The sequence below is a fragment of the Dermochelys coriacea genome, chromosome 1, assembly GCF_009764565.3.
Source record: "Dermochelys coriacea isolate rDerCor1 chromosome 1, rDerCor1.pri.v4, whole genome shotgun sequence".
Taxonomy (NCBI): domain Eukaryota; kingdom Metazoa; phylum Chordata; order Testudines; family Dermochelyidae; genus Dermochelys; species Dermochelys coriacea.
In genome coordinates, this window is record NC_050068.2 from 15163321 (window position 1) to 15188456 (window position 25136).

Here is a 25136-nt window from a genome sequence, read left to right on the forward strand (position 1 = left end):
GGAAGGGTAAACACCTTTAAATCCCTCCTGGCCAGAGGAAAAACCCTTTCACCTGTAAAGGGTTAAGAAGCTAGGATAACCTCGCTGGCACCTGACGAAAATGACCAATGAGGAGACAAGATACTTTCAGAACTGGAGGGGGGGAGGGCAAACAAAGGGTTCTCTCTGTCTGTGTGTGTCTTTTGCAGGGACCAGAGCAGGAATGCAGGTCAGAACTCCTGGAAAGGGTTAATAAGCAATCTAGTTAGATATACATTAGATTCTGTTTTGTTTAAATGGCTGATAAAATAAGTTGTGCTGAATGGAATGTATATTCCTGGTTTTGTGTCTTTTTGTAACTTAAGGTTTTGCCTAGAGGGAGTCTCTATGTTTTGAATCTGATTACCCTGTAAGATATTTACCATCCTGATTTTACAGAGGTGGTTCTTCTACTTTTTCTTCAATTAAAATTCTTCTTTTAAGAACCTGATTGCTTTTTCATTGTTCTTAAGATCCAAGGGTTTGGGTCTGTGTTCACATATGCAAATTGGTGAAGATTTTTATCAAGCCTTCCCCAGGAAAGGGGGTGTAGGGAGGATTTTGGGGGGGAAAGATGTTTCCAAGCGGGCTCTTTCCCTGTTATATATTTGTTAGATGCTTGGTGGTGGCAGCAATAAGGTCCAGGGGCAAAAGGTAAAATAGTTTGTACCTTGTGGAAGTTTTAACCTAAGCTGGTAAAAATAAGATTAGGGGGTTTTTCATGCAGGTCCCCACATCTGTACCCTAGAGTTCAGAGTGAGGAAGGAACTTTGCCATGGTGGCAGAGTGGTGGGATTAACTTGAAATCATTTTGAGATTTTTTTGAATCAGAAACACAGATTTTAAAAGGAAATATTTTTTTATCCTTTGGACTGCTGGAAAGCAGGGTTTAAGCTGAAAGCAGTTAGAGGGTTTTTTTGTCTCTGCTTGGGGGCCAGAGCAGAGACAAAAGGGAATTGTCTTTTGTGAGCTGGAATTTTCTCTACCTAAAGGCAAGGTAGTTAACCTCCTGCAGGGAAATTCACAAGTCTTCACAGACCTGAAGTTGTTTTTATCTAAGAGCAACTAGAGGTGTTTTCTGTCTATTTGCCTGGAAACAAAGGTGTTAGGGGTTTTTTTTTTTAAAGGATTTTTCTGTAGGCTGACAATCACTATCAGAGAACATCGGTATCCGGTTACAGCACAACCTATTTTTGTTTTGACAAGCCAAGTTTTTTTGTTTGTTTGTTTTAGTTCTAACTCTCGAGTGTAAAGTTAGTTAAAAACAGAGAGGCAAACATGACAGAAACCAAGGAAACAGCCAAAGAGGCTGCCCACAGGAGAGCAATGGAGGAAAAGGTAAAAGAGAGGAAGCATGCCAAGGAGGAGAAGGAAAAAGAGAGGAAGCATGCACTGGAGATGGAGAAGGCAAAGGCTGAGCGACTATGTCCACAGTATGATGAATCCAGTGATATTGCTGAATATTTTCTCACCTTTGAGAGACTGTGCACTCTCCATAAAATTCCTGAAGCTCAAAAGATGACCATATTGGTCGCAAAATTAACTGGAAGAGCTCTGGACATATTCAATAAGATGCCTATTGATGAGGCTTCTGACTATAATAAGTTCAAGGATTTGGTTTTAAAGCAATTTCAAATTACATCTGAAATGTTCAGAGTAAAATTTCGAACCCTTAAGAGAGGGCCTGGACTAAGTAATGTAGCTTATCTAAACCAGATGAAGGATCTGTTAGATAAATGGGTCCAAGGAAGGGGTATCACAAGCTTTGACGGAATGTGTGATTTGATAGCTCAGGAGCAATTCCTGCTGAGTCCATTTCCTTATCCCATAAACACTGTTTTATTTCCTCCTTGGACATATTCAGGAAGTCTTGCTTCTTATGCTGATCGATACGAGCAGTCCCAGACCGCCAGAGAGGCGGGGCAAGCCAGAACAAAATGGGTGGAGGGAGGAAAGAGGAACAACCCTGGTCGCAGTTGGAGCGGATACCAGAAGGGACACCCTCAGACCACACCCTACTACCAGGGGCAGCCCAAGGCCCCAGCTACGCACCAAGGAATACTCCAGACACCTTATCATTCTGCCACACCGTTCTCCAGCAACCCACCTCACCCCAGTGACCCGTCAGCTGGACGATGTTTTAAATGTAATGAGCCAGGGCATGTGAAGGCCAACTGCCCCAAGAACCCCAACAGATTACAGTTCATTGCACTGGAATCACACCAGAGGTTCTCAGGTCCAGATACCTCCCAGATACCCTCAGAGCGGAGGGAAACTGTGAGTGTGGGCGAGAAAAAGGTCACCGCGTGGAGGGACACCAGAGCACAAGTGTTGGCTATCCATGCTTCCTTAGTGGACCCCAATTTAATCGACCCAGAGATCCAAGTGACAATTCAACCCTTCAAGTCGAACTCTTTCAATTTGCCTGTTTGTTAGACACTTGGTGGTGGCAGCAATGAAGTCCAGGGGCAAAAGATAAAATAGTTTGTACCTTGGGGAAGTTTTAACCTAAGCTGGTAAAAATAATCTTAGGGGGTTTTTCATGCAGGTCCCCACATCTGTACCCTAGAGTTCAGAGTGGGGAAGGAACCTTGACAGTAAGTAATATAGGCTTCATTCCACAGGGACTGCTAGCTGTTACTTAAATCTGTATCTTGTATGTATTACAGTAGGGCACAGAGGACATCAGAAGGGTCCTACTGTTCTAAGTGCTATACAGTCATGTTGAAACAACTCTTCCTGTTTCCTATTTTTTGGAAAGAATTCCTCTTCCTTTACCCTGTTGTCTTTTCTCTTTTGTATTACATTAAATGTAAATGACTTCATAGAGCAAATAAGAGGAAGAACTAGTGTTTGTAAAACACAAAATTCATTTTCATCTCTCTTAATTACAATAATATCCTTCAACCCTAGGGCTATGTTGAAGGATATTATTGTATTTATATTGATATTGTATTGTAATTGAATTGATATTATTAACATAGCCCTAGTGTTGAATCCTTCAACACTAGGGCTATGTTGAGGCAGTACCTCACTAAAATAGCAGGAGCTTCTTTCTGGGTGTATTTGGATTCATTGATGTGGCAGCCAGTATAATGAGTAGGTGATTATTCTCAGTATAAATGCTATAATATAATTTTAAATAGTTGGTGTGGTAAGCAATAAAAGAAAGCACTGACCCAGAGGCTTTAGCTCTCTGACAGAAGTCAATGGAACAAGCTCTTCTCTCCAAAGACTCTACAAATTATAAAAAACTGTTAAGGCAAGGCTGTACTTTAATGCTTGGACCAGGATATGGCTCCTGCTCAAATCCAGCCATCATGATATGCAATCTCCTGAGCTGCCAAAGCTTCAGAAAGCCTCAAGTAGTAGTTACTTGGCAGAAGCCCCACCACCAAACAATCTGAGCTACATCTGGTGATGCCCATAATGTGCAGAGAAGTGATGCAAATGAGCAACTCAATTCCTAGACTCATTTTCTTTCAATCTTCCCATTCACATAGCACATGATATTTAATCCAGTTTCAGGCAGGAGCCAGATTTGTAGAACTGAGGCTGGATGAGAGCCAGCCCTGTTTATTTAAGGGGGTAGCACATTACCGGTTCCTCAAACTGCTGCAGTGTGCTCCATTCCCATCATGGTATTTGGGATAGTTAGCTCCTTTTACTTTTGCCTGATTGACTTCCATCAGATGCCTTCACTGTACTTTACCTTTATGCTGCAGCCATCTTAAGTTTCCTCTCTGAGTAACTTTCATCCCTTTGAATCTGGTGGTAAGAAAGGGAGGTAGATTTCCTATACAGTTAGACTGCATCCCCTGCCATTGTGACCAAGTTCCTGCATTAGCGCAAGTCATGCATAAGTCATCTAGTCTAGTAGAGCTTTTCCATCCCTAGCTTCTAGGATCCCAGTTGTGATGTGAGTCAGCAGGGGTGGCTGTTACCTTCAGCCCCACAAAAAGTGACTGTAGCAGTCCACATAATTACTAATTAGGCCAGACTTCTGCCTCATAGGTAAGGTTAAGATTTTGTCACTGTTATTTTTAGGAAATGTCATGGACAGATGGTGGGCAATAAACAAAAATTCACAGGAGCTCTGACCTGCCAGTGACTTTTACTAAAAATAGCGGGGCAGAGAGGGCGGAAGGGGGTAAATGACACCTGGATCCCCATTGGAGGGACTGACAGCCACAGCCCTGGCTTCAGGCCCTGCCGAAGCCCTGTGTACACAGCTCCAGCTTGGACCGCAGCAGCGGGCACACAGCCCCGGCTGAAGCCACTGGGGCAAGGGGACGCACAGCCCAGCTCTGGCCCCGGCTGAAGCCACAGGGAGCAGAGGGGCACACAGCTCCAGCCCCAGTTCCAGCCAAAGCCACGAGTGAGGGGGACACAGCCCCAGCCCCGGCCAAAGTCGCTAACAGCTGAAGTCAAAGTCACAGAATCTGTAACTTCCCTGCCATCCCTTACACACAGGCCAGCCACCAGCTGGCTGAATTGTCATTGGATCAGGCCCCATTGGGTATGTCAATGCTGCAGCTGGGAGTGAGCCTCCCAGCCCCAGTAAACAGACTGGCACTAGCTAGGCTTGAGCTAACATGCTAACAATAGCAGTGTGGATGTTGAGGTGTAGGCTCTGAAAGCCATCGCATCCCCTGGGTGTCTAGCCTGAGCTGCCACCCAAGCCACGTCTACAGTGCTATTTTCAGCACATTAGCGTGAGCGCAGCTAACACAAGTCTCTCTATCCAGCCCAGGAGGATTACTTGCAGCTGCAGGGATGACATGTCCATTGTGTCAACTAACCACACTACAAATGTAAGAACTGCCACACTGGGTCAGACCAATGGTTCAGCAGGTCCCCCGTATCCTGTCTCGGAGAGCGGCCAATACCAGAGCTTCAGGGGGAGTGTAGAGAACAGGGCACTTTTGGAGCTTTTGATGAAGCATTAATTAGGCCAGGCTTCCTTAAACATCCCACGTGGGCAGCTTTGTTAAATTGTGATTTCTGTCCAAAAAACAGGCTCTATTTCAAAAGCCAAACAGCTCAAATCCCACATTACAGGTATGAACTCTCAGGACAGGGCTCTCAACCACAAACGGCTTCTCTGCTCCCTCCCTCCCACCTCCCCTCTCCACCACAGCTAGCGAGAGAGTCTGCCTCCCAGCAGGCTGTGAACACCCACCCCAGAAAATTCTTCAGCACAGAGCTGCTTCTGGGCTCAGTGCCAGCAAGTCTCCATCCCAGTTCCTACTGCCACTGAGCAGCTCAGCCTACACATTGCTTATCTTTGTGAGGCAAGGTGCAGGATCAGGCAGCAGGGAGAGGCAGGACAAGTCACACGCACACACACATGCCATATCAGGACCAGTGCTGCATTACCCCTTCTCTGCACCACTGTACCCTGTGAAGGCTCCTCGTAACCAAGAGAAAAAGGAGTGTTTTGAGAATATCTCAGAGCTAGCCAAACACCTAGGGTTTAATCTCTCACTACTTTTGAGTTTATTTTCAGGCAAAATGAAATAGAGGATTTGTTAGCTGCCAGCCTCATGGAGCTCCCACATCCATCTGCCACAGACACAGGAGCGAGTATTTTCCTCAGTATTGACTTGAATTCATCATGGTTTGAGAGCAAGGCTTGGGAAGCAGTTACACCAAGACATCCTGGCTCTAGAAAAAAACACATGGATGCCAGGGAAGTTCTAAGAGTTGCTGAGGATGTGTGAAGGGCTTCTAAAATCTTCCTCTCTGTGGGGTCTTTGGGGAAGTAACCACCCCTCCCCAACAGATTGCTGTGTTTTACAAGGAATGCCATTGATGCGTCAAACCTGGGAAGGATCAGATGGGGCTACCAGAAACCCTGGAGAATCTCACAACCTGTCAGTTCATCTATTTCCTTTTGGCAGCTGCTTCACACTCCTCCCTAATGACCTCTATGAAGGGGGACAGCCTGTTGGTTTAGTTTTCAAGAGGAGGTTATCTGCCCTTGGCTTTAGGCCACTCAGCCTCTCTCTGGCTGGCTTTCCATGGTGGCCACTACGTTCATCTACACTGCTTCAAACATATCCAGTGTGACAGGGTGAGGCCAGATGGCTACAGGAGAGCGTTCCTACTGGGATCCGGGAAGTGAGCAGGTGAAGCCTGAGCTGCCACCCAAGCCACATCTACAGTGCTATTTTCAGCACATTAGTGTGAGCGCAGCTAACTCAAAGTCTCTCTACCCAGCCCAGGAGGTCTCTCTACCTGCCCACTGCTAAAGGACCCCCCCCCAGCCTAAGAGGGGGATCCACAGGACCTAGACACCAAACGAGTACGGGGGACAACTAATGAAATAACAGGGACAGAAGTGTGGTCAAAGGGTCAAACGAAGGGAACCGGATGGGAACACCGAACAGAGAACCCCGGACAGCGCCCACTGCTCCTCAAAGGCATCAAGGGAGTCAGTGGACGCCGCCCAGAGGAACTCTGCCCGGATACGTGAACGGACGGAGGATCGGAAATAGGCCCCACAGTCATAGAAGACTCCATCAGCCAACCTCCTCACCCTGGTTTTATAGATGGCCATTTTAGCCAGGGCCAGGAGGAGGTTGACCAGGAGGTCCCGTGACTTGGTGGGGCCATGGACAGGGAGTGCATAGATAAGAAGGTGAGGGGAAAAGTGTAACCAAAATCTTAACAAAATATTGGTGAGGAGCCGGAATAGGGGCTGCAGCCTGGCGCACTCCAGGTAGACGTGCGCCAGGGTTTCCCTCACGCCGCAAAAGGGGCAGGTGTCCGGGATTGGGATGAACCGCGCCAAGTACACGCCCGTGCTCACGGCCCCGTGAAGGAGCCACCGATATCTCCGGTGGGCCTTGGGACCAAGGTGGAATAGAGGCTGGCCCACTGGGGCTCCTCACCCTCTAGGGGTGGCAGGAAGTCCCGCCACTTTGTGTCAGGGCGGGATGCGAGGGTGAGGACATGAAGGGTGTGGAGCACTAGCGTGTAGAGATGCTTCCTTGGCGCAGTCTGGAAGCAGACCAGCTGCAGATCGTGCAGCTGGCTCAAGGTGAAGGGGCAGGGCGCCTGGGGTGGAAGGTAGGCGGGGTGCACCCTCATGCAGGACCCGGTTGAGGTAAACCCAAGCAGTGGGCGGCAAAGCGGCCCTCATCTCCTGAAGTACGCGCCAGGGAGTACAAGGCCTGGAGAGCCCCATGTGCTGAGCAAGCGCCAGGGGATCCAGCCAGTCTCCCCGGTCATAGTCCAGGAGGTCTCAGACTCTGGTGACTTCTGCCAGGATCAATCTCTGGTGCACCGAGGGGGACTCAGCACACGGAGCTGGGGATTGTGTAGCAGGGGCTCTGCGAGGAGAACTTCTCCCATGGAGGCCGCCACGGACCTGGTCACTGTGAACAGTTTCCAGGTCCGGAGGAGGTCCTGGTAGAAGACCAGCAGCCTGGAGAGGTCTCGCGGAAGACCTCTTGGATGGAGATAAAGGAGCTGCCGGTTTTATCGGAGCCCCCGGAGGCGGCACAGGAAGGCGTGCGCCAATACACTCCACGCCGGGCTACCTGCACCAAAAAGGAGCCTCTGCAGGGCCTGGAGGCGGAAGACATGGACCTGAGTGTGCAGACATTTCAAGCCCTGCCCCCCCTCCTCCAGGGATAGATCAAGAACCCCTGCAGGGACCCAGTGTAGTCCTGACCAAAAGAACTCCAGAATCGATGTCCGGAGGGTGTCCAGGAAACCTGGGGCCGAGACCAGGGTGTTGAGCCGGTACCAGAGCATGGACAGTACTAGTTGATTAAGCACCAGCGCTCTCCCTCGAAGGGAGTGGCACCGGAGTAGTCCTGTCCATCTCCGGAGCCTCTCTACCACCCTGCCCTCTAAATCGTGCCAGTTCTCCGGCGGAGAGGGATGCATGGCAGAAAGGTAAACGCTGAGATAGAGCACAGCAGACCCGCGCTCCACCAGATGGCCTGAAGTGTGGGTGGGAGCGTGCTCACCTGCCAGCCATCTCCGATCACCAGGCCAGAGCTCTTGACCCAGTTGACCCGGGAGGAGGAGGCTGCTGAATAGATGGCCTGGCAAGCCTCCACCCGCACCAAATCGCCCAGGTCCTGGACCACGAGGGGCATGTGATCAGCGTACGCCAACAGAACCAGCTGCACCTCCAGCTCCTGCAGCACCAACCCTGTCAACCTCCTGCAGAGGAGAAAGAGGAAGGGCTCGATCGCCAGAGCGTACAGCTGGCCCAAGAGGGGGCACCCCTGCCGTACTCCTCGCCTGAAGCTGACCGGTTCGGTCAGGGTCCAGTTGAGCCTGACCAGACACTCTGCGGAGGCGTACAGCGCCCAGAGAAAACCCACAAACTGGGGTCCGAAGCCAAATGCCTGCAGAGTGCTCAGGCGATACCTGTGGTCCACCCTGTCAAATGCCTTCTCCTGATCCAAGGACAGGAGGGCGAACAACAGACCATCCCTACACACCCTAGTTCCAAAAGGTCCCGAACCAGATATAGGTTGTCAAAGATGCTGCGGCCCGGGACAGTATAGGTCTGGTCTGGGTGGACCATGTCCGACAGTACGGACCCTAACCGCAGCGAGATGGCTTTTGCTACGACTTTGTAGTCCGTGCTGAGAAGCGAGACAAGATGCCAATTTCATAAATCGCAGAGGTCCCCCTTCTTTGGCAATAAGGCCAGCACAGCTCGCCTGCACGAAAGAGGGAGGACCCCACTCTGCAGACTCGGCCCAGACGGTGACTAGGTCTGGGCCGAGGACATCCCAGAACACGCGGTAGAACTCCACGGTCAGCCCGTCCATGCCCGGAGATTTATTGGTGGGTATGCAACGGAGGGCTTCCGAGAACTCGGCCAGAGTGAGAGGCAGCTCTAGCTGGTCTCGGTCGCCCGTGCTGACCGTCGGGAGCTCCTCCCAGAGCACTCTGCAAGCGTTAGGATCAGTCGGATCCGGGGAGAAAAGGCTTGCGTAGAAGGCTCTCACTCTCCCGCACATCTCCACCGGATCTGTGAGCGGGGTGCCGTCTTCTGCCAGAAGGCAGGTGACATGTTTCTTGGCCTCCCTCCTTTTCTCCAAGACATAGAAGAAGTGGAAGCCGCGATCCATCTCCCAAAGGAGACGGATGCGGGATTGAACAAAGGCACCCTGGGCCAGATGATCCTCGAGGGCCCGGAGCTCCTCCTGCTTCTCCCAGCACACTCGGCAGAGGGGCGGATCCTCGGGGCTGGCGGTCAGACTCCTCTCCTCTCTATCGCGCATCCCTCCGTCTGCTGGCACCCCGGGTGTAGTCACGGTAGAAGAGCTGGGCGCGCACCTTCCCCAGGTCCCACCACCACTGCACCAAGGGAAAGGCACACCGCTGCCCTCACCAGGCCAGCCAGAACTCCCGGGAGGATGCCACGAAGCCCACATCCTCCAACAAGCTGTTGTTGAAATGCCAATAGGCCGGCCCCGGCCTCTCCGCGCAGACGGAGGCTGTCACGGTGGCTAAATAATGGTCAGAAAATGGGGCCAGCCGGATGCTGGAGGAGTGGGCTCATGAAAGGTGGAAATGTGATAAATAAATGTGGTCCAACCGGGAGTGGCGCGACCGATGGCCCTCCACCCGGACAAAGGTGAATGTGGAAGTGTCATCCGTGTGGTGGTCACGCCAGAAGTCCACCAGGGAGTGGTGTTCGACTATCTCCTGGAGGACGGCCATGGTGGCTGGGCACTGCTCCGTCGCCGAATGGTTCCACTCCTCAAGGGTGATGTTAAAGTCCCCTCCCAGGACCAGGCACTCATGAGGATCCAAGGTGCCGAGGAAGGCGATGCCTTCTCAGCTGCTCCGGGCTCACTGCTGGGGCATAGACGTTAACATACGAGGTTGACCAGGAGCCCCTCCATGCGGACCCAGAGGTGCAGCAGGCCACCCAGCACAGCCTCGGCAACCCCCAGCACCTCGGGCCGTAGGTCGGGGGAGAACAGGGTTGCCACTCCAGCCGTACGAACTGTGAGATAGCTAAAGTAGACCCTGTCCCCCCATTCCAGCCGCCAGCTGTCTTTGGTGGCCGGATCCATATGGGTCTCCTGCAGGAAGACCACAGAGTACCTCCCCTCCCGCAGGAAGGAGAGCACCTGGGACCTGCGGAGACCCATTCTACAGCCACGGGTGTTCAATGTTGCAATGGTAAGAGGTGCCATGAGGAGGGCTGGGGGGGATCCTCGCCAGCAGGGACACTCATGGCCCCCATTGGGCCATGCAGCAAACCATGACCTACCCCTTAGGTGAGTAACGAGTCATGGAAGCTGCGGACCCACTGGTAGGCTGCAGCAGCCTGCTTCCCGATCCTTTTTCCCTCCCCTATAAGGGCCCTTGCGACCCGGAGGATCTGATGAAAGTCCCCCCGTCGCTAGAGAGCAAGCTGTAGAGCCACGGACATTTTCTAAAAACTCCCGCAGCTCCTCTCACAGCGCATGGGGAGGGTGGGATTACTGTCTCCTGGTCATCCCCTGACGGGGCCCCTGACACAGCCCCGTGGCCCACCGAGACAGGAAGGCAAGGTGCGGACGCCCGATAGGCTGGCGCCACCCGGCCCACCTCGAACCCTGGGGTAATAGGGGGCGGCGGAGGGAAGATAGCAGCCCCTAATGGGTCGGGACAGGGAAACACAAAGGCCACTCCCTGGGGGTCATTTGCTGGAAAAGGGAAGGAGACAGCCCCAGGGGCAGCAATAACATCATAGGAGATGTAGGGGATAGGGACAGGGTTGACACCGGGGCAGAGCCGGGGTTAGGGACAAGGGCAGGGACAGAGATGAGAGTCTGGGCTCCAGAAGCCAAGCAGCTGGGTGGTGGCACCTCCCGGTCAGGCTCAAGGGTTTGGGAGTGGGGAGGGGGCTCTCAGCAATGCTGGGCGCAGGCTCTATGGTGGGTTTGGCAGCCCCGGCATCAGATGGACTATGTTCTGTAGGGCCCCCATCCGTAAAGGAGGTCAATTGCTCCACACCAACAAGGAGTGCCCCTGTGGCTGAGGTCCCGGCCACGTGACTCCATGGGACCATCTGGGGGCTGGCTAGCAGAGGTCGTGTCAGGGAGCAAAGGCGATGGCTCAGGGACTCGGGGGTGGGTAACAGTGAAGCAGCAAGAGGAAGGGAAGATTCCCCCTGGGGCGGGCCCTCTCCTATGCCCAGCAGTGCATCTGGCCCAGGGTGCCTTTGTTCAATCCCGCATCCGTCTCCTTTGGGAGATGGATCGCGGCTTCCACTTCTTCTATGTCTTGGAGTAAAGGAGGGAGTCCCTGCCGCATCCTGCTCCACAGGCCCCGCCAGATTGCATGCAGCGGAGGCAGGGCTCTCCTGCTCGTCTGGGCATAGTGGGGGAGGTGCCCCGTGGAGTAATGCACCCAGTAATGGGCCCCCTGGTAGGGGCCCAGGAATGAACCCTCGAGCGCCTCTCCGCCACGCACCGCCGGTGGCAGTTGCAGCTGCACCTGCCGGCGGAACGAGAGGACGTGACGGAGGGCGGGGTCTTTGCAGCCCAACGGAAGAGGGCTGATGACAGAGATGGGTTTCCCCAGGGTAGAGAGGGCAGGTAACAGGGCGGCATTGGGAAGAAAGGGAGGGACAGAGGTCAGGACTAACCAGACGCCCAGGTCCTCTAGCGGCTCTAGGGGGATGAACACGCCCCCCACCGCCAGGCCCTTCTCCACCACAGCCTGGGCGGCAGCCTCCGATGCTAAGAAGACGACGACCTTTCTGTACATTTTTGAGGCCGCCACAATGGCCGTGGGCCCCACCACACTCGCCAAGGCCCGCACGTAGGTCTCCACGTGGGGCGAGGCGGGCACCAGGAGGCAACGGACGCCGTGCTTCCTGGTCAAGGTCAGGAAGGGGCCCCGGCCACTATAGATGGTAGCGGAGATGGTGGGTGGGAGAGATGATGTAGCAGCAGGTGGGGGGGGGCTGCCGCTACCTGGGCATACGCCCTGGGGGCTGGGGGAGGGACACCCGCAGAGCTGGTGGAGGAAGAAGCAGGGAGGGATGCTATGACCAATGTCAGGGCTGCGGCAGTGGGGCCAGCCCCTGCCATGGAGGGCTTGGTCTTTTTTGCGGGGCCCTTCCCGCCGGCTCGGGGGGCTCCCCCAGGGTCAGAGGGGGCAAGGGACATGGCAGGTTGTTCCGGTGCCAGTCACTGCCCATGCCCCAGCAAGGGAAGCAGCAGGTGGTTTGGCTGCAGCGGTAGAGACTGGGGGGGGGGGGCAACGGGGCGGCAGGCGGGGGAGGGGTGGTGGGGTTTTCGTGAGGGGCCCCACCCATCTCAGCCCCCGCCATCGTGAGCAGGGAGGGAAGGGGAGATACCAGAAGGAGAAGAGGGAAAAAGGGGAAGCAGGTCGACCACTCCTCCCCACTCAGCTGCAGGCAGGGGAGGAGGGCGCCAAAGGGGGTGGGCTGGACGGGGGGGCAATCCAGGGTTAGGGGTCAAATGACCAACACCGAGTGGGATTCTGGCTCCTCTAGCTGCACTAGGGGAGGGGGGGATACAACAGCATTGTGGTGCAGGATTTAAACTAAAAAGGGGAGTGGCACAAGTGCATGGGAGGGGGTATGGGCGCACAGAGCAAGAGGCTAAGCGGGCTGGAGTTAGGGCAGGGAAACCAAGGGGCTAGCTTCAGCGGTTGGGGCAGGGCAAAGCACCAAAGGCTGCAGCGGGAAATGCGTGGGGCAGGCCAACAAATTGAAGCTAGTAAGGTGGGCTGGGGCAGAAGGCTGAAGGGGGCAAATGGGGAAGGTAGCAAGGGGCAAAGCTGTGAGGTGGGCAGTCCAGGGGCGGGGGCACGTGCACTTGCACAAAATCAGTTTGGGCTGGCTGCTGTTTCTGGCCCAAAGGGTGGAAATAGGACGTGGCAAGCCAAGCAAGCAGCTGAGTCCAGAGGCAGAAGCAGAGGCAGATAGTATACAGCCGGTGGAGGGAGCAATGGTGGTGGCGGGGGACACAGACAGATCAGGGGGCAGCTCCACACCACACCCCGTCCTCACAAACACAGTCAAGATCCCCACCACAAGAGCACAGTTCGAAAGACACTCAGTTCAAAAGGCCACTTCCACGGTGGTCTGCACAGTCTCTAGGTGCTCCCCTAGTGGTAGATGGTCCCCTTCTCCTCCTCGGGGCTTCAGCTGCTCCAGGCAGCAGATTCCGCAGCAGCTCTAGGAACTCCAGGTGGTGGTCTGGGCAGGCAGAAAGGACCCCTGTCAGGTGGTGGTGGTGGTGTCCACAACAGCAATGGCTGTGGCTGGGGCCCCTCCCTTCCCTCCTCTGGGGAGCAGATCAGCACGCTCCCCCGTTAAGGGGCTGCCTTTGGAGCAGTAGCAGCCCTGAGGGTGGGGGGTCCAGCAGCTGGCTAGTTACCAGGTAGCAGAGAAGGGGGGGTGGTGTCTGGCCCAGCCAGGGGAGCAGCTGGAGCAGCAACAGCAGCAGGGAGAGCCAAGGGCCTAGCAGCAGCAGTGCCAGCAGGAGCAGCAGCCCTCACTCTCCTATAGTCCTGTGGCCTAGAAGGAATTTGTTTTGGGATCCAGGAAGTGGGCAGGTGAAGCCTGCCCACTGCTAAAGGATCCCACCCTCCCCCAGCCTAAGAAGGGGATCCCCAGGACCTGGAAAACCAAATAATTACGGGGGACAACTAATGAACAACAGGGACAGGGGTGCGGTCAAAGGGTCAAACGAAGGGAACCGGACGGGGACACCGAACAGAGAACCCCGGACAGCGCCCACTGTTCCTCAAAGGCATCAAGGGAGTCAGCGGACGCCACGCAGAGGAACTCTGCCCGGAGGCGTGAACGGACGGAGGATCGGAAATAGGCCCCACAGTCACAGGAGACTCCATCGGCCAACCTCTTCACCCTGGTTTTATAGATGGCCACTTTAGCCAGGGCCAGGAGGAGGTTGACCAGGAGGTCCCGTGACTTGGTGAGGCCACGGACAGGGAGTGCATAGATAAGAAGGTGAGGGGAAAAGTGTAACCAAAATCTTAACAAAATATTGGTGAGGAGCCGGAATAGGGGCTGCAGCCTGGCGCACTCCAGGTAGACGTGCGCCAGGGTTTCCCTCACGCCGCAAAAGGGGCAGGTGTCCGGGATTGGGATGAACGGCGCCAAGTACACACCTGTGCTCACGGCCCCGTGAAGGAGCCGCCAACTGATATCTCCGGCAGGCCTCGAGACCAAGGTGGAATAGAGGCCGGCCCACCGGGGCTGCTCACCCTTTAGGGGTGCAGGAAGTCCCGCCACTTTGTATCAGGGCGGGATGCGAGGATGAGGACGTGAAGGGCGTGGAGCACGAGTGTCTATAGATGTTTCCTTGGCGCGGTCTGGAAACGGACCGGTTGCAGCTCATGTAGCTGGCTCATGGTGGGGGGGGGGGGGTCAATCGGGTCCACGGAGCAGGGGCCTGATGAAAAAGGTCCGAGGGCCCGGCCTGGAGGGTGGGCGGGGCACGCCCTCCCTTAGGACCCGGTTGAGGTAAACCCGAGCAGCGGGTGGCAAAGCGGCTCTCACCTCCTGAAGTACACACAGGGGGGTACGAGGTCTGGAGAGCCCCATGCGCTGAGCGAGCGTCAGGGGATCCAGCCCGTCTCCCCGGTCGTAGTCCAGGAGGTCTCAGACTCTGGTGACTTCTGCCAGGACCAACCTCTGGCGCACCAAGGGGGACTCCGCCACCTGCACACGGAGCTGGGGGTTGTGTAGCAGGGGCTCCGCCAGGAGATCTTCCCCCACGGAGGCCACCACGGACCTGGTCGCTGTGAACAGTTTCCAGGTCCGGAGGAGGTCCTGGTAGAAGACTGGCAGCCCGGAGAGGTCTCGTGGAAGACCTCTCGGATGGAGATAAAAGAGCTGCCGGTTATATCGGAGCCCCCAGAGGCGGCGCAGGAAGGCGTGTGCCAATATGCTCCATCACCAGCACCATAGGGGAGCCTCTGCAGGGCCTGGAGGCGGAAGTCACAGACCTGAGTGCGGAGACCCTTCAGGCCCTGCCCTCCCTCCTCCAGGGGTAGATGGAGGACCCCTGCAGAGACCCAGTGCAGTCCTGACCAGCTATAGGAGAGTGTTAGAAGGCAGATATATTAGTCCCAGATTAAGCAGGTCCATTTTCCCTGGGTAAGGTAACGGGCAGTTCCAGAACAAGAAGGAATTTGCTCGAACAAATTCCGGCAGGCAGGCTAATTTGGACACCTGGAGCCAATTAAGAAGCTGCTGGAATCAATTAGGGCAGGCTGGCTAATCAGGGCACCTGAGTTTTAAAAGGACCTCACTTCAGTTTGTGGTATGCATGTGAGGAGTTGGGAGCAAGAGGCGCTAGGAGCTGAGAGTGAGAACGTGGACTGTTGGAGCACTGAGGAATACAAGCATTATCAGACACCAGGAGAAAGATCCTGTGATGAGGATTAAGAAGGTGTTCGGAGGAGGCCATGGGGAAGTAGCCCAGGGAGTTGGAGCTGTCGTGGAGCTGTTCCAGGAGGCACTCTAGACAGCTGCAGTCCACAGGGCCCTGGACTGGAACCCGGAGTAGAGGGTGGGCCCGGGTTCCCCCCAAACCTCCCAACTCCTGATCACACAGGAGATCACACAGACACAGGAGGAGTTGACCTGGACTGTGGGTTCCACCAGAGAGGAAGGTCTCTGGGCTGTTCCCCGACACACAGTGGATCAGCAGAGACTGTGGGACTTGTTGTTTTTCCTTTTTCCCATGCTTGCCAGTGATGAGGTTAGCAGAGTGAACGGCAGGTTTGAGCCACTAACAAAAGTGGCCAAATTGAGGTCTGTCGTGAATCTCTGAAGCGAGTAAATCCGCCAATAAGCACAGGACCCACCAAGGCAGAGGAGGAACTTTGTCACACCAGGAAAAGCTTCTCCTTCTTATCTAGCTCAGTGTTACTGTGATCTGAAACCAAGTGCCCCTTCTTCCACGAAGGAGCTAGAGCTCACTGAAGAGGAGGATCGGAGCTGCACATGTGTGTGCATGCCTGGCCTTTTTGGTTCTCTTTTCCCACTTATGGGAAGGCTGCTCATCCCCAGAAGAGATCCATCTCTTTTCTTAGCCTGCACCAGGGTAGGGGTCCCCAAACTGGAGGGTCCACAAATAAGGTCGGAGAGCTGAAGGACTGAAAGCACAATGTCTGCCATGACTCCAGAAGTGGTATGGCCAAGTCCCAATGCTTCTTGGAAAAGTCTGAACTGTCTCCAGCATATCCCAGGATGAGAGCCTAAATGTCTCAGAGCTGAGGAGAAAAAGGATCCAGAAAAAATTTACCCTGAATAGTATCAAATACAAAAAAAAGACAGAGCCAATATCCTAAAAGAAATAGTTTGATATGTTAAGTAAGTTAGCAGGAAGTTTTATAAGAACACTCATAAAATGAAAGACATAATAGGAGGACCTGGACAGATCAGAAGTCTGTGCAGAAAAGTGTAAGATAACATCTGGGTGAAAATAATCTTCAGAACAGGTTAACTGGGAGAGAAAAGCCTAGAAAAGCAACAGCACCAGAAGAAAATGAGGTCTGATAGTAAACTATAAAATAACTGAATGTGCAGTGCAAACAAGGCAGTAGGAGAGTCAAAGTAAAATCACAGGCATGCTACAGTTCCTCCGGCTCTATGATAGGCAATACTCAGTTCTGTCAAACTGATGCTAGGAAAGACGTAGACGCTCTTTTCTAAATTCCAGTGTAACAAAAAAATATTTGGAGCTACAGCAATTGACTTGGGTTTTTAAAGGTGACCTGTGTATAACCAGCCGTAGCTGAGCCAAACAATGACAGAAGATTAGTTGCCATCTGTTTGAATGGCAGAAGACACCCAAGAGAGAATTCCTTAAGATTTTGCAATGAGGTGGAACTAGGAGTAATGAAATGAAAGGAAAATAGAAGATGAGCACCAGGAAGACTTTAAGGACTAAGTGGATGTGGAATAATCTCACAAGGACAGAGGAAGTCCCATTGGTTGAATCATTTAGAACTGGTGAACATACAGTAGGAAGCAAGGGAACAAACTATTGGATCTTCATTCTCCTTCTGAAGTTTTATGATTTTACAGATCTGTAGTTTTGCCAATGTCTTTCAGGGCCAGATTTTCGAAGATATTTAGGTGCTTAAAGAGACACATTTGGTGCGTTTTGTATATCCCACTAGGCACCTATCTGCATTCGTAGATGTTTAAATACCTTTGAAAATCTGACCCTTGTTCCTTACCAAGATGGGCAAGGGTGGGAAGGAAAGGACACTTTGGTCTCATATTTTACATACCATGTAGCTGACTGTTAACATTAGCCCAGAGCAAGAATAAGGGATTCCCAATCATGTCATTACCTTCCTTGAGTTAATCAGAACATTTTCATTACAATGCTTAGCTATAAGAAAATGATGCCCAGCTCTCCATTTACAATATGACATTTCCAGAAGGGAGAATCTGATTAATCAATGGTCCTAAACCAGTTGGCTATCCATAGCTCAGAGCTTCTTAGCCCCAGAACAGCAAAAGTAACTTTTTCCCCCCTTTCCAAATACAGTACTCATGCAAGGCATCTCACTAACAATGGAACACGATGGTTTATATGAAAGACAGGCAGTAGCTGTCAAAAGCTTCCTTCTATTGCCCAACAACAGGCTTCACCCTTACATGACAGGACAGCTTTTAAGGTTGATCGGGTAGTTCACTCTCCATCGCTCATTCAGTCCTTGGATTCTCAGCTCCAACTGCCAGAGAGGATATCAGTTGTGGTGGCTTTTATAATATGGACATAAATTGAATCCAAATTTTTTATTGGGATGACAAACTATACAAATATTGCCGAAGTGTAAAACAAGTGTAAGAACATCTGTAAGGAGGTAGCTCAGTACATCAAGAATTTGCCCAGGACACAGCTTCATAATAAGAGATGTACATCAAACCCTGTCCGCTGGGAACTGAACTTAGGCCGCCATACAGCAGTTAGCTGGTAACTCTGTTGCTACAGACGCAGGCTGTTTTCAAACCAGGGCCCTAAAGGTGAAATATAAAAACAATTTGTAAGAGCAATAATGTTACGAAGTGAGGTTTAATTCAGGAATACCTAATACAGCTGAGTGGTTACACGCATTTGGCTTTGTGCCTCAACTTCTGAAGCATGCCAATATCTTAGTCTAAACAAGTAGTGACCTCTCATCATTAGCACAAACCCCTACAGCAATACATATTAACTATTATAATAAATAGAAACTGGCTAGGTTGGGGTTTCAGTTTTATTGTAGAAAAGCACACTTAAAGGGTGTTTTATGCAAAATTATTTACGTTAATTTGTATGCAAGTGAAAAAGCATCTCTTAACACTTCAGTTTACTTGCTACAAATGCACATTTTTACAAATAATTGATGAACACAGGCAACATTTGGCTATTGGGCTAAGTGCTTCCAGTAAATCCTATCAGACACCGCTGAAAATCACAGGAGGCATGGCCCTGCGTTACAGAGCCGTGCAGAGACACTTTCCCAACAGAAGCATCTCTCAGGCAAGTGTAACACCTCCCAGAGCATGGGGCAGTGGACATGAGCCAAGAACAATCCTCCTGCTCCTTGACTGAAGGGCTGCAAACTGTGCCTGTCCCTTAGGTAAATCTCCTTATGCCTTTGATTCTACCACTTGCGTACCTGCTCAAAGGATAGGCACAATGTAGCTCAATATTACTTAACTGACTATGACCAGCTATTGAAGAAGATCTTAGAGTTCCTGTGTTGGATCGTATTAAAGAAGTTCTGTATTAAAATCACAAATGAGTTTGATTCCTCATAGTTTAAATTCCAGGGTATTACTAATTAAGAGGTCTCTTGGTTTTTTGTACTGTTTCTCTCCCTCTGTGTGTGGAACTTGCAAGCTACTAATTGTGCTAGTACATTCTAAGACAGAGTCTGTTCTCAAAGCAATTCTTTGTAACAACTATTCACACAGAGCGAGACTCAAAGCAATACTCTGTAACAACAGAAACAGCACCCAGAGACTCCCTGCCCTTTTGTTGTATTCATCTCTCTTTGTTAACAACTGTGATTAAAATAGAGATAGAGGATGTATGCAGATGGATGCTTGGTGTGGATAACTCAATGATCAGGGAAGTGCCAGCCTAACAATCCAGTGTCCATCGGCTGAAGAAGGCGTCAAGGGGAAATAACCACAGGACCCCTGGAGGGCAGACTGGAATCCACCCAACAGCCTCAAGAATGGGAGAACCAAAGAACAAGATAACATCTGGTAGCACGGAGCCGTCAGGAATGTGCCATCTGCTGATTGATTCAGCAACAGCATGATGAAGCAATTCCCATAGACTGGCATAGGAAGAAATTCCTATAAAAATGGACTCTAGAAAGTGAGAACTTTGGGGTCTGATTCTGCAAACCAACTTCCAGGAGCGTCAGATGAGCATCTGACATGGCCCTTCTCCCTCCTCGTGACCAGGCCACCTGGCCAGTGGCTTGGCATGAGCAACTCTAAGGCTGGTAACTATGATAACAACCTAGCAGAACCTGTGTGTATGTGTATGAATGAATGTGTGAATAAATATGAAATTGAACAGAATGTTATAGCTATAACTAACTGCTTACTATGATTCTTTCTGTATTCACAATGTGGCATTTTGCCTTTTCCCCTTTAATAAGATCTGCTGGTTTTTATTTTATTGGTATAACACCATTGACTATCAAAACTGATGCAGAGTTGCACAAACTAGAAGGCTAATTATCTAACCATAGCAAGATAAGCTCAGCACAAGACTCCAGCAACAGTCTGCATTATGCTGGAACAAAACAGCTATTAACTCTGAAGCCTGTGCCACTGGCACACATTCTTCATACGGAGAGACACAAAACAAAGTTGAGAAGAGGAGTTTAAGTTCACTGGGTAAATATATATTGCCTCCCTATCATTTTAGGGAAAGGAAAGTAAGTCACTGATTTTACACGGCTGTTGCATTGCTATGTTAGGTAATCACCCTAAGTCTGCAAAATAAAGTCTCATTGTTGGTGACAGATTTTTTGTTTTAAAAACAGACACCACCTCAAACATGGCATGGATTAATATTCCATGCAATGCCACTAACTTCAATACAGTGCACAAGGCGTAAGCCAGCCCAAGTTATATAACTAAGTACCTCCTGCACCAGCATGACAGCTCTTTAGAGAAGGATTTTTACTGGACATACAAGGACCAATGCACAAATACACATTCTAGACATTCCTAAAACTCTGCCTTATTTATCGTCATAAGACTGTAATATGCATCTACATCCTTACTATATATTTGCATAATAAATATTGCCAGCTGTACCTACCACTCACTCAGGAAAAATCTCCCATGGAAGCCACTGGGTGTTTTGCCTAGGTAGGAACTAAGGACTGCAAAATTTGGCCCAGTTAGATTATTAATGGAGGGAATGCCAATCTTAATTAGAAATTGTTTTGTTTTTGTTGCTTTGATTTAGAAATGTCTGTGTACTGAATGTAACCATTTGTGTATTCAATGTAACCATTCACAACCATCTGCAAAAACTGGTATATTTTATAAAAATCAACCATCTTTTTGATAGGGGATGCCATTCATTATTTTGTCTTCTTCTGATGTACCCTTTTTTATTTATTTATTTAAAAGGTAACACTGTTTTGGTCTGATTCACTATCTTGAGCATAGCAATTCATTTACATATAACCCAACAATCCCACAAATAAAGTCTATTAGTGATTGACTTCACCGTCTGGCAGGTTTTGGCATTATATACACTTTGACAGGTTTGCTGAATGCTATGGTTCCCTCAATGCCACATTCAGACGGTGGAAGAGCCTCCATGCTGTCAATCCAGGTGGATTTTGAGAGTCTAGTGCACGCCTTGCTCCTACTGGAGTTGTACGCCAGTAGTAACCTCACTTCAATCTGACATGGCTCTGAAAAGAAAAAAAACAAACCAACTAACTAATACAATACACAGTCGGCAGATTGACTGGACAACAAAATACCAAGCAGAAAGTGAATTTTCATATGATTGAGCTTGTATTGGTGTCAGACATTGGACACATCCTACCTCTGTGTTGGTGGTCTAGACGCTAGAGCCCCATATTACCAGTTGCTGAAGCACTTTGCAAATGAAAAGCCAAGTAATATTGAACATTAATATCAAACTCACAGATCTCATCAGAGATAAATGCCTTTTTATATGGCATAGAGCAGCAGTTCTCAACCACGGTTCTAGGGGCCACGAGCAGGTTTCAGGGAGTCCACCAAGCAGATCCAGTGTTAGACTCACCCGAGCCCCGGGCAGAAAGCCGAAGTCCCACTGTTCAGAGTTGAAGCCCAGGGCCCTGAGCCCTGCCACCTGGGGCTGATGTCAAAGTCCGAGCAACTTAGCTTTGTGGGGCCCGCTGTGCCATGGAGTCCCAAGCAACTGCCCTGCTTGTTACCCCCTTACACCAGCCCTGGCTTTTATATGCAGAAAACCAGTTGTGGCGGCACTGGTGGGCCACAGAATTTTTAATCACATGGGGGGGAGCTCAGAAAGAAAAAGGTTGAGAACCCCTGGGATAGAAGAGTGTAAACATAAATCAGCAGTACATTTACTATGTAGGGTACACACAGTTCCAGAAGTTGTCTGCCATGACCTAGACCAACAAATTACCAGGATCATTTTAACATGACTGCTTGCATTTAAATTAGAATAGTAGAATCCTAGAATCAAAGGGTGAGAAAGGACCACAAGGATCATCTAGTTTAATCCCCTGCCAAGATGCAGGATTTGTTGTGTCTAAACCATCCAAGACAGATGGCTCTCCAGCCTCCTTTTGAAAACCTCCAGTGAAGGAGCTTCCACAACTTCCCTAGGTGTCTGTCCTACTGTTCTTACAGTGAGGAGATTTTTCCTGAGATTTAAATCTTCCCAGGTACTGAGGTCAGGCTGACTGGTCTATAGTTCCCTGGCTCCTCCTTCTCCCCCTTTTACAGGCACTACGTTAGCCCTTCTCCAGTCTTCCAGGATCTCAGTACATTCTGAGGTCTTGGGCCAATGTTCTGTGCTGAGAGGGGTGACCCCAGTTTAGTTTCTGGTGTCCCATTCTAAAGGCTATAAGGTCCATGAAGGAGTTGTGTCAAACAGCAGCCCCTCTGGTTAATTAACAATAATAGCATCTGTCAGCCAGAGGAGTGCAAGTACCTGCAGGGTCAAGCAGATACTAAGGAGATTCCTCAAGGATGTGGAAGCTCAGTGGGAGGAGGCAATGGTAATTGCAGAATCCACAGAAACCCTCCAAAAAGGTTCTCTCATGTGTGTGAGATGCACTCTATGTACCAAACCACTGAGGTAGAACAAGATACATTCCTGTTTATAAAGATACAGCAACATTTAAGCATAAGAACTCATACAGATTATTCCTTACCTGTCCAGGCAGTATGAGAAAGGTAAACCTGAGTTATCAATCTGTGCCTTCCAGGACCAGGATTTCGAAAGTCAGCTGGTTTAGGGTGGATTAACTGTGCCTGTCCATCTGGATATAATACCTATGGAAAAAGAGGCAAAACAATCCAACATTTACTGTACTTGAAATTTACACGTTATGGGGGTACTTTTTTGCTACCACTAGGAAGGAAGGAATGCATAGCTTACCTTGTTGATGAGATTCCATATCCTCTAGTTTAACTGGCTATACCCAGCCATTCAGGACCATGGTATACAAAAAATATATTGAAGGTGGCACTCTCCCCTGCACCACACGCATCCTCTTGGTGACATTTAAAAAAATAATTCCCTTCCTGCAGTTTAGTTACTTATCTCAAAGGAGAGCAATGGGCTTATACCTTTATATATACTTGAGAAGAGCCTCTTCCGCTTCCATAATTTCATTCATCCCACTGGGATGTACATACTTTTCTATTGGCGTTTATTAGTTGTTTCTGCTAATGTCCACAACGTGCTAGGTGCTTTTTGAATACAAGGGTGGTACCATTTGAAGAGTCTGCAATCTGAGAGTGGCATGACAGTGTTCCTGACAGACCAGTGTTATGATCTGATATATCATACCTGAAGTTCCTCTTCGTTATGTAAGAAGAGATGGGCTCAAACCAAACTCTTACAATCTCTGGGTAAGTGAAGATCTGGACTCTGTGGGTCAGGCCAGTCTCTAAACGTACTGTTGTGTTTAGCTATACAAAAAAATTCCTCACTGCTACTAAAGTATACAATTATTTATAATTTAGAAATACTAATATTGCTATGGTGCGCATCAGGGGAAAATGCAAACTTCTCTTCAAAGTCTTTACTTTCTTGTTTCCCTTTAGGAAGAATCACTCATTACCTGAACTTTAACTGTGCTCTGAGGGTCCTGCACATGTTCCAGAGTTGCATCGACATCCAATGCCACCACTAGTCCTGACGTAAATCTCAAAGGGTTATCAGACTCACCAGCAGGTTCAATAATAGTTGCAGTAGCTCTGTGGATCTGGGAGGAAAATGGAGGAGGGTGGAAAGGACAAGACAAACATCTAAGAAAACACGATGTAACCTTTTAAAAATTCTTGACACTATCTAAAAATTATTCAAGCTCCTTAACTTTTTGAGGACAGTCCTAGAAACACTGTGCAATATCTGAAGAAATATCCCTCATGACTAGCCAGCCGAATAGGCCATAAAAGCCTCCTGCTCCACCAGGACAGGGTTAATCCTAGAACCTGGGGCTGCTCTTCATTCCTCTATGGATTACTGACCTGCTCTGGGAGAGGAAGGTGAAGGAAGGTGCTCTGGCGTAGCGTTGTTTGTAGGATCTTCACCGCTTCTGAAGGCTTGGAGGTCACAAGTCTGGGCATTAAATCCAGCAGCTTATCCACAAAGCTGTCTTGCATATGGGGCAGTTCAGAAATAAAACATCTGTGTGTGTTAAAAATATATGAACAAAAATCAAATGCTTATTACAGTCATTCAATGAGACTCTGCTGCTCAGTCAAACCACTTATTGCTTCAGCTTTATCTTATTATCTCTATCGTGACAATAGAAACATTCTAAAAATATCAGAATAAATGGACAAGTTTCAAGCTCAGTTTCAGCATTAGAAAAAATTGGTATGCTTCTCAGAGAAGCTGCCTGAGCCCAGCCCGAATGGGCTCTAACCTGCCTGTGTGGATCTAATCTAGCTAAATCATCGCATGACTAATGCAACTAGATAGTCATTTAAACTGGGTAGATACTGCCTGACATTTCACCCTATCAGCAAATGCTACAAACCTCTTGGGGGAGCTTCTGTGAATGGTCTTTTCTGTCAATGTAACAGGAAATAACCCTAACCACATCAAGGGTGAGCAGTTTGGCTTCCCCTTGGCTGGCATGTAAGAAAGAACATCTGATTCAAATGAAAAATCAAAGACAATTTTAGTAAAAAACCTAGGAGAAAGCCTAAGGGTCACTTTGTCTTTTGGGGTGGACCAGCCATGAGGGCCTGAATTTCCTCTGCTGTTACAGCTGATAAAAAGACAGTTTTCATAGATAGATATTAAACAGAACACGTTTCTAGGGGGCTCAAAAGCAGACTCCATTAACCAAACTAAGACTATATTAAGATTCCACGAAAGGAATGGGGGAGAGCAGGAAGAGACACATGAATATAGTCCTTAAAGAATCTAGTTATTGCAGGGTGGTGGGAAAAAAAAGGTGACTCTAAACAGGAGGATGTGCTGAGACTGCTCTAAACGTATCCTTACAGAGTTAATGGATAGCTCTGAATGCTTTAGGGATAGCTAATAAATAGGAATTGGGATTTCTAAAGGAAACAGTGTTGTGCTGCCCAAATAGAGAACCTCTTCTGTTTTCCTGCGCAGGTCAGTTTAGTAGAGTCCTTTCTGCTACGTGCCAATATATTCCGGACCTCAGCTGAGCAGCTTCTTTTAATAGTAGTTAACCACGCTGTCAGATGCAACAATGCTAGGCCTGGATGTAAGAGCTGACCTCTGTTCTGAGAGATCACATGTGGCAAGACAGGTAATGTTGTCGGGGGCTGAGTTAATAGATTCATTCAGTCTAAATACTGAAACTGCCGGGGTCAAGTTAGTGCTAGCCTGATTATTACTGTTGAATTGTTTGAGTTTCCTTAA

At 49.9% G+C, this 25136-nt stretch overlaps 1 protein-coding gene across 4 annotated transcripts in view; it reads right to left on the reverse strand.

Moving 5' to 3' along the window:
- Positions 1–17794: 17794 nt before the first annotated feature.
- INTS4 (integrator complex subunit 4) overlaps positions 17795–25136 on the reverse strand; it is a 67254-nt gene continuing 59912 nt past the window's right edge. For 3 of the 4 annotated variants that reach the window (XM_038401961.2, XM_043504079.1, XM_043504080.1), the window contains exons 20-24: positions 23759–23918; positions 23350–23493; positions 22435–22555; positions 20763–20952; positions 17795–18031 (exon numbers count right to left, since the gene is read on the reverse strand). In XM_038401961.2, coding sequence (XP_038257889.1) covers positions 18019–18031; positions 20763–20952; positions 22435–22555; positions 23350–23493; positions 23759–23918 — 628 coding nt within the window. In that variant the 3' untranslated portion in view covers positions 17795–18018. Of the gene's footprint in view, positions 20953–22434; positions 22556–23349; positions 23494–23758; positions 23919–25136 lie in introns of all 4 variants that reach the window. The other variant, XM_038401971.2, reaches the window with a different exon arrangement.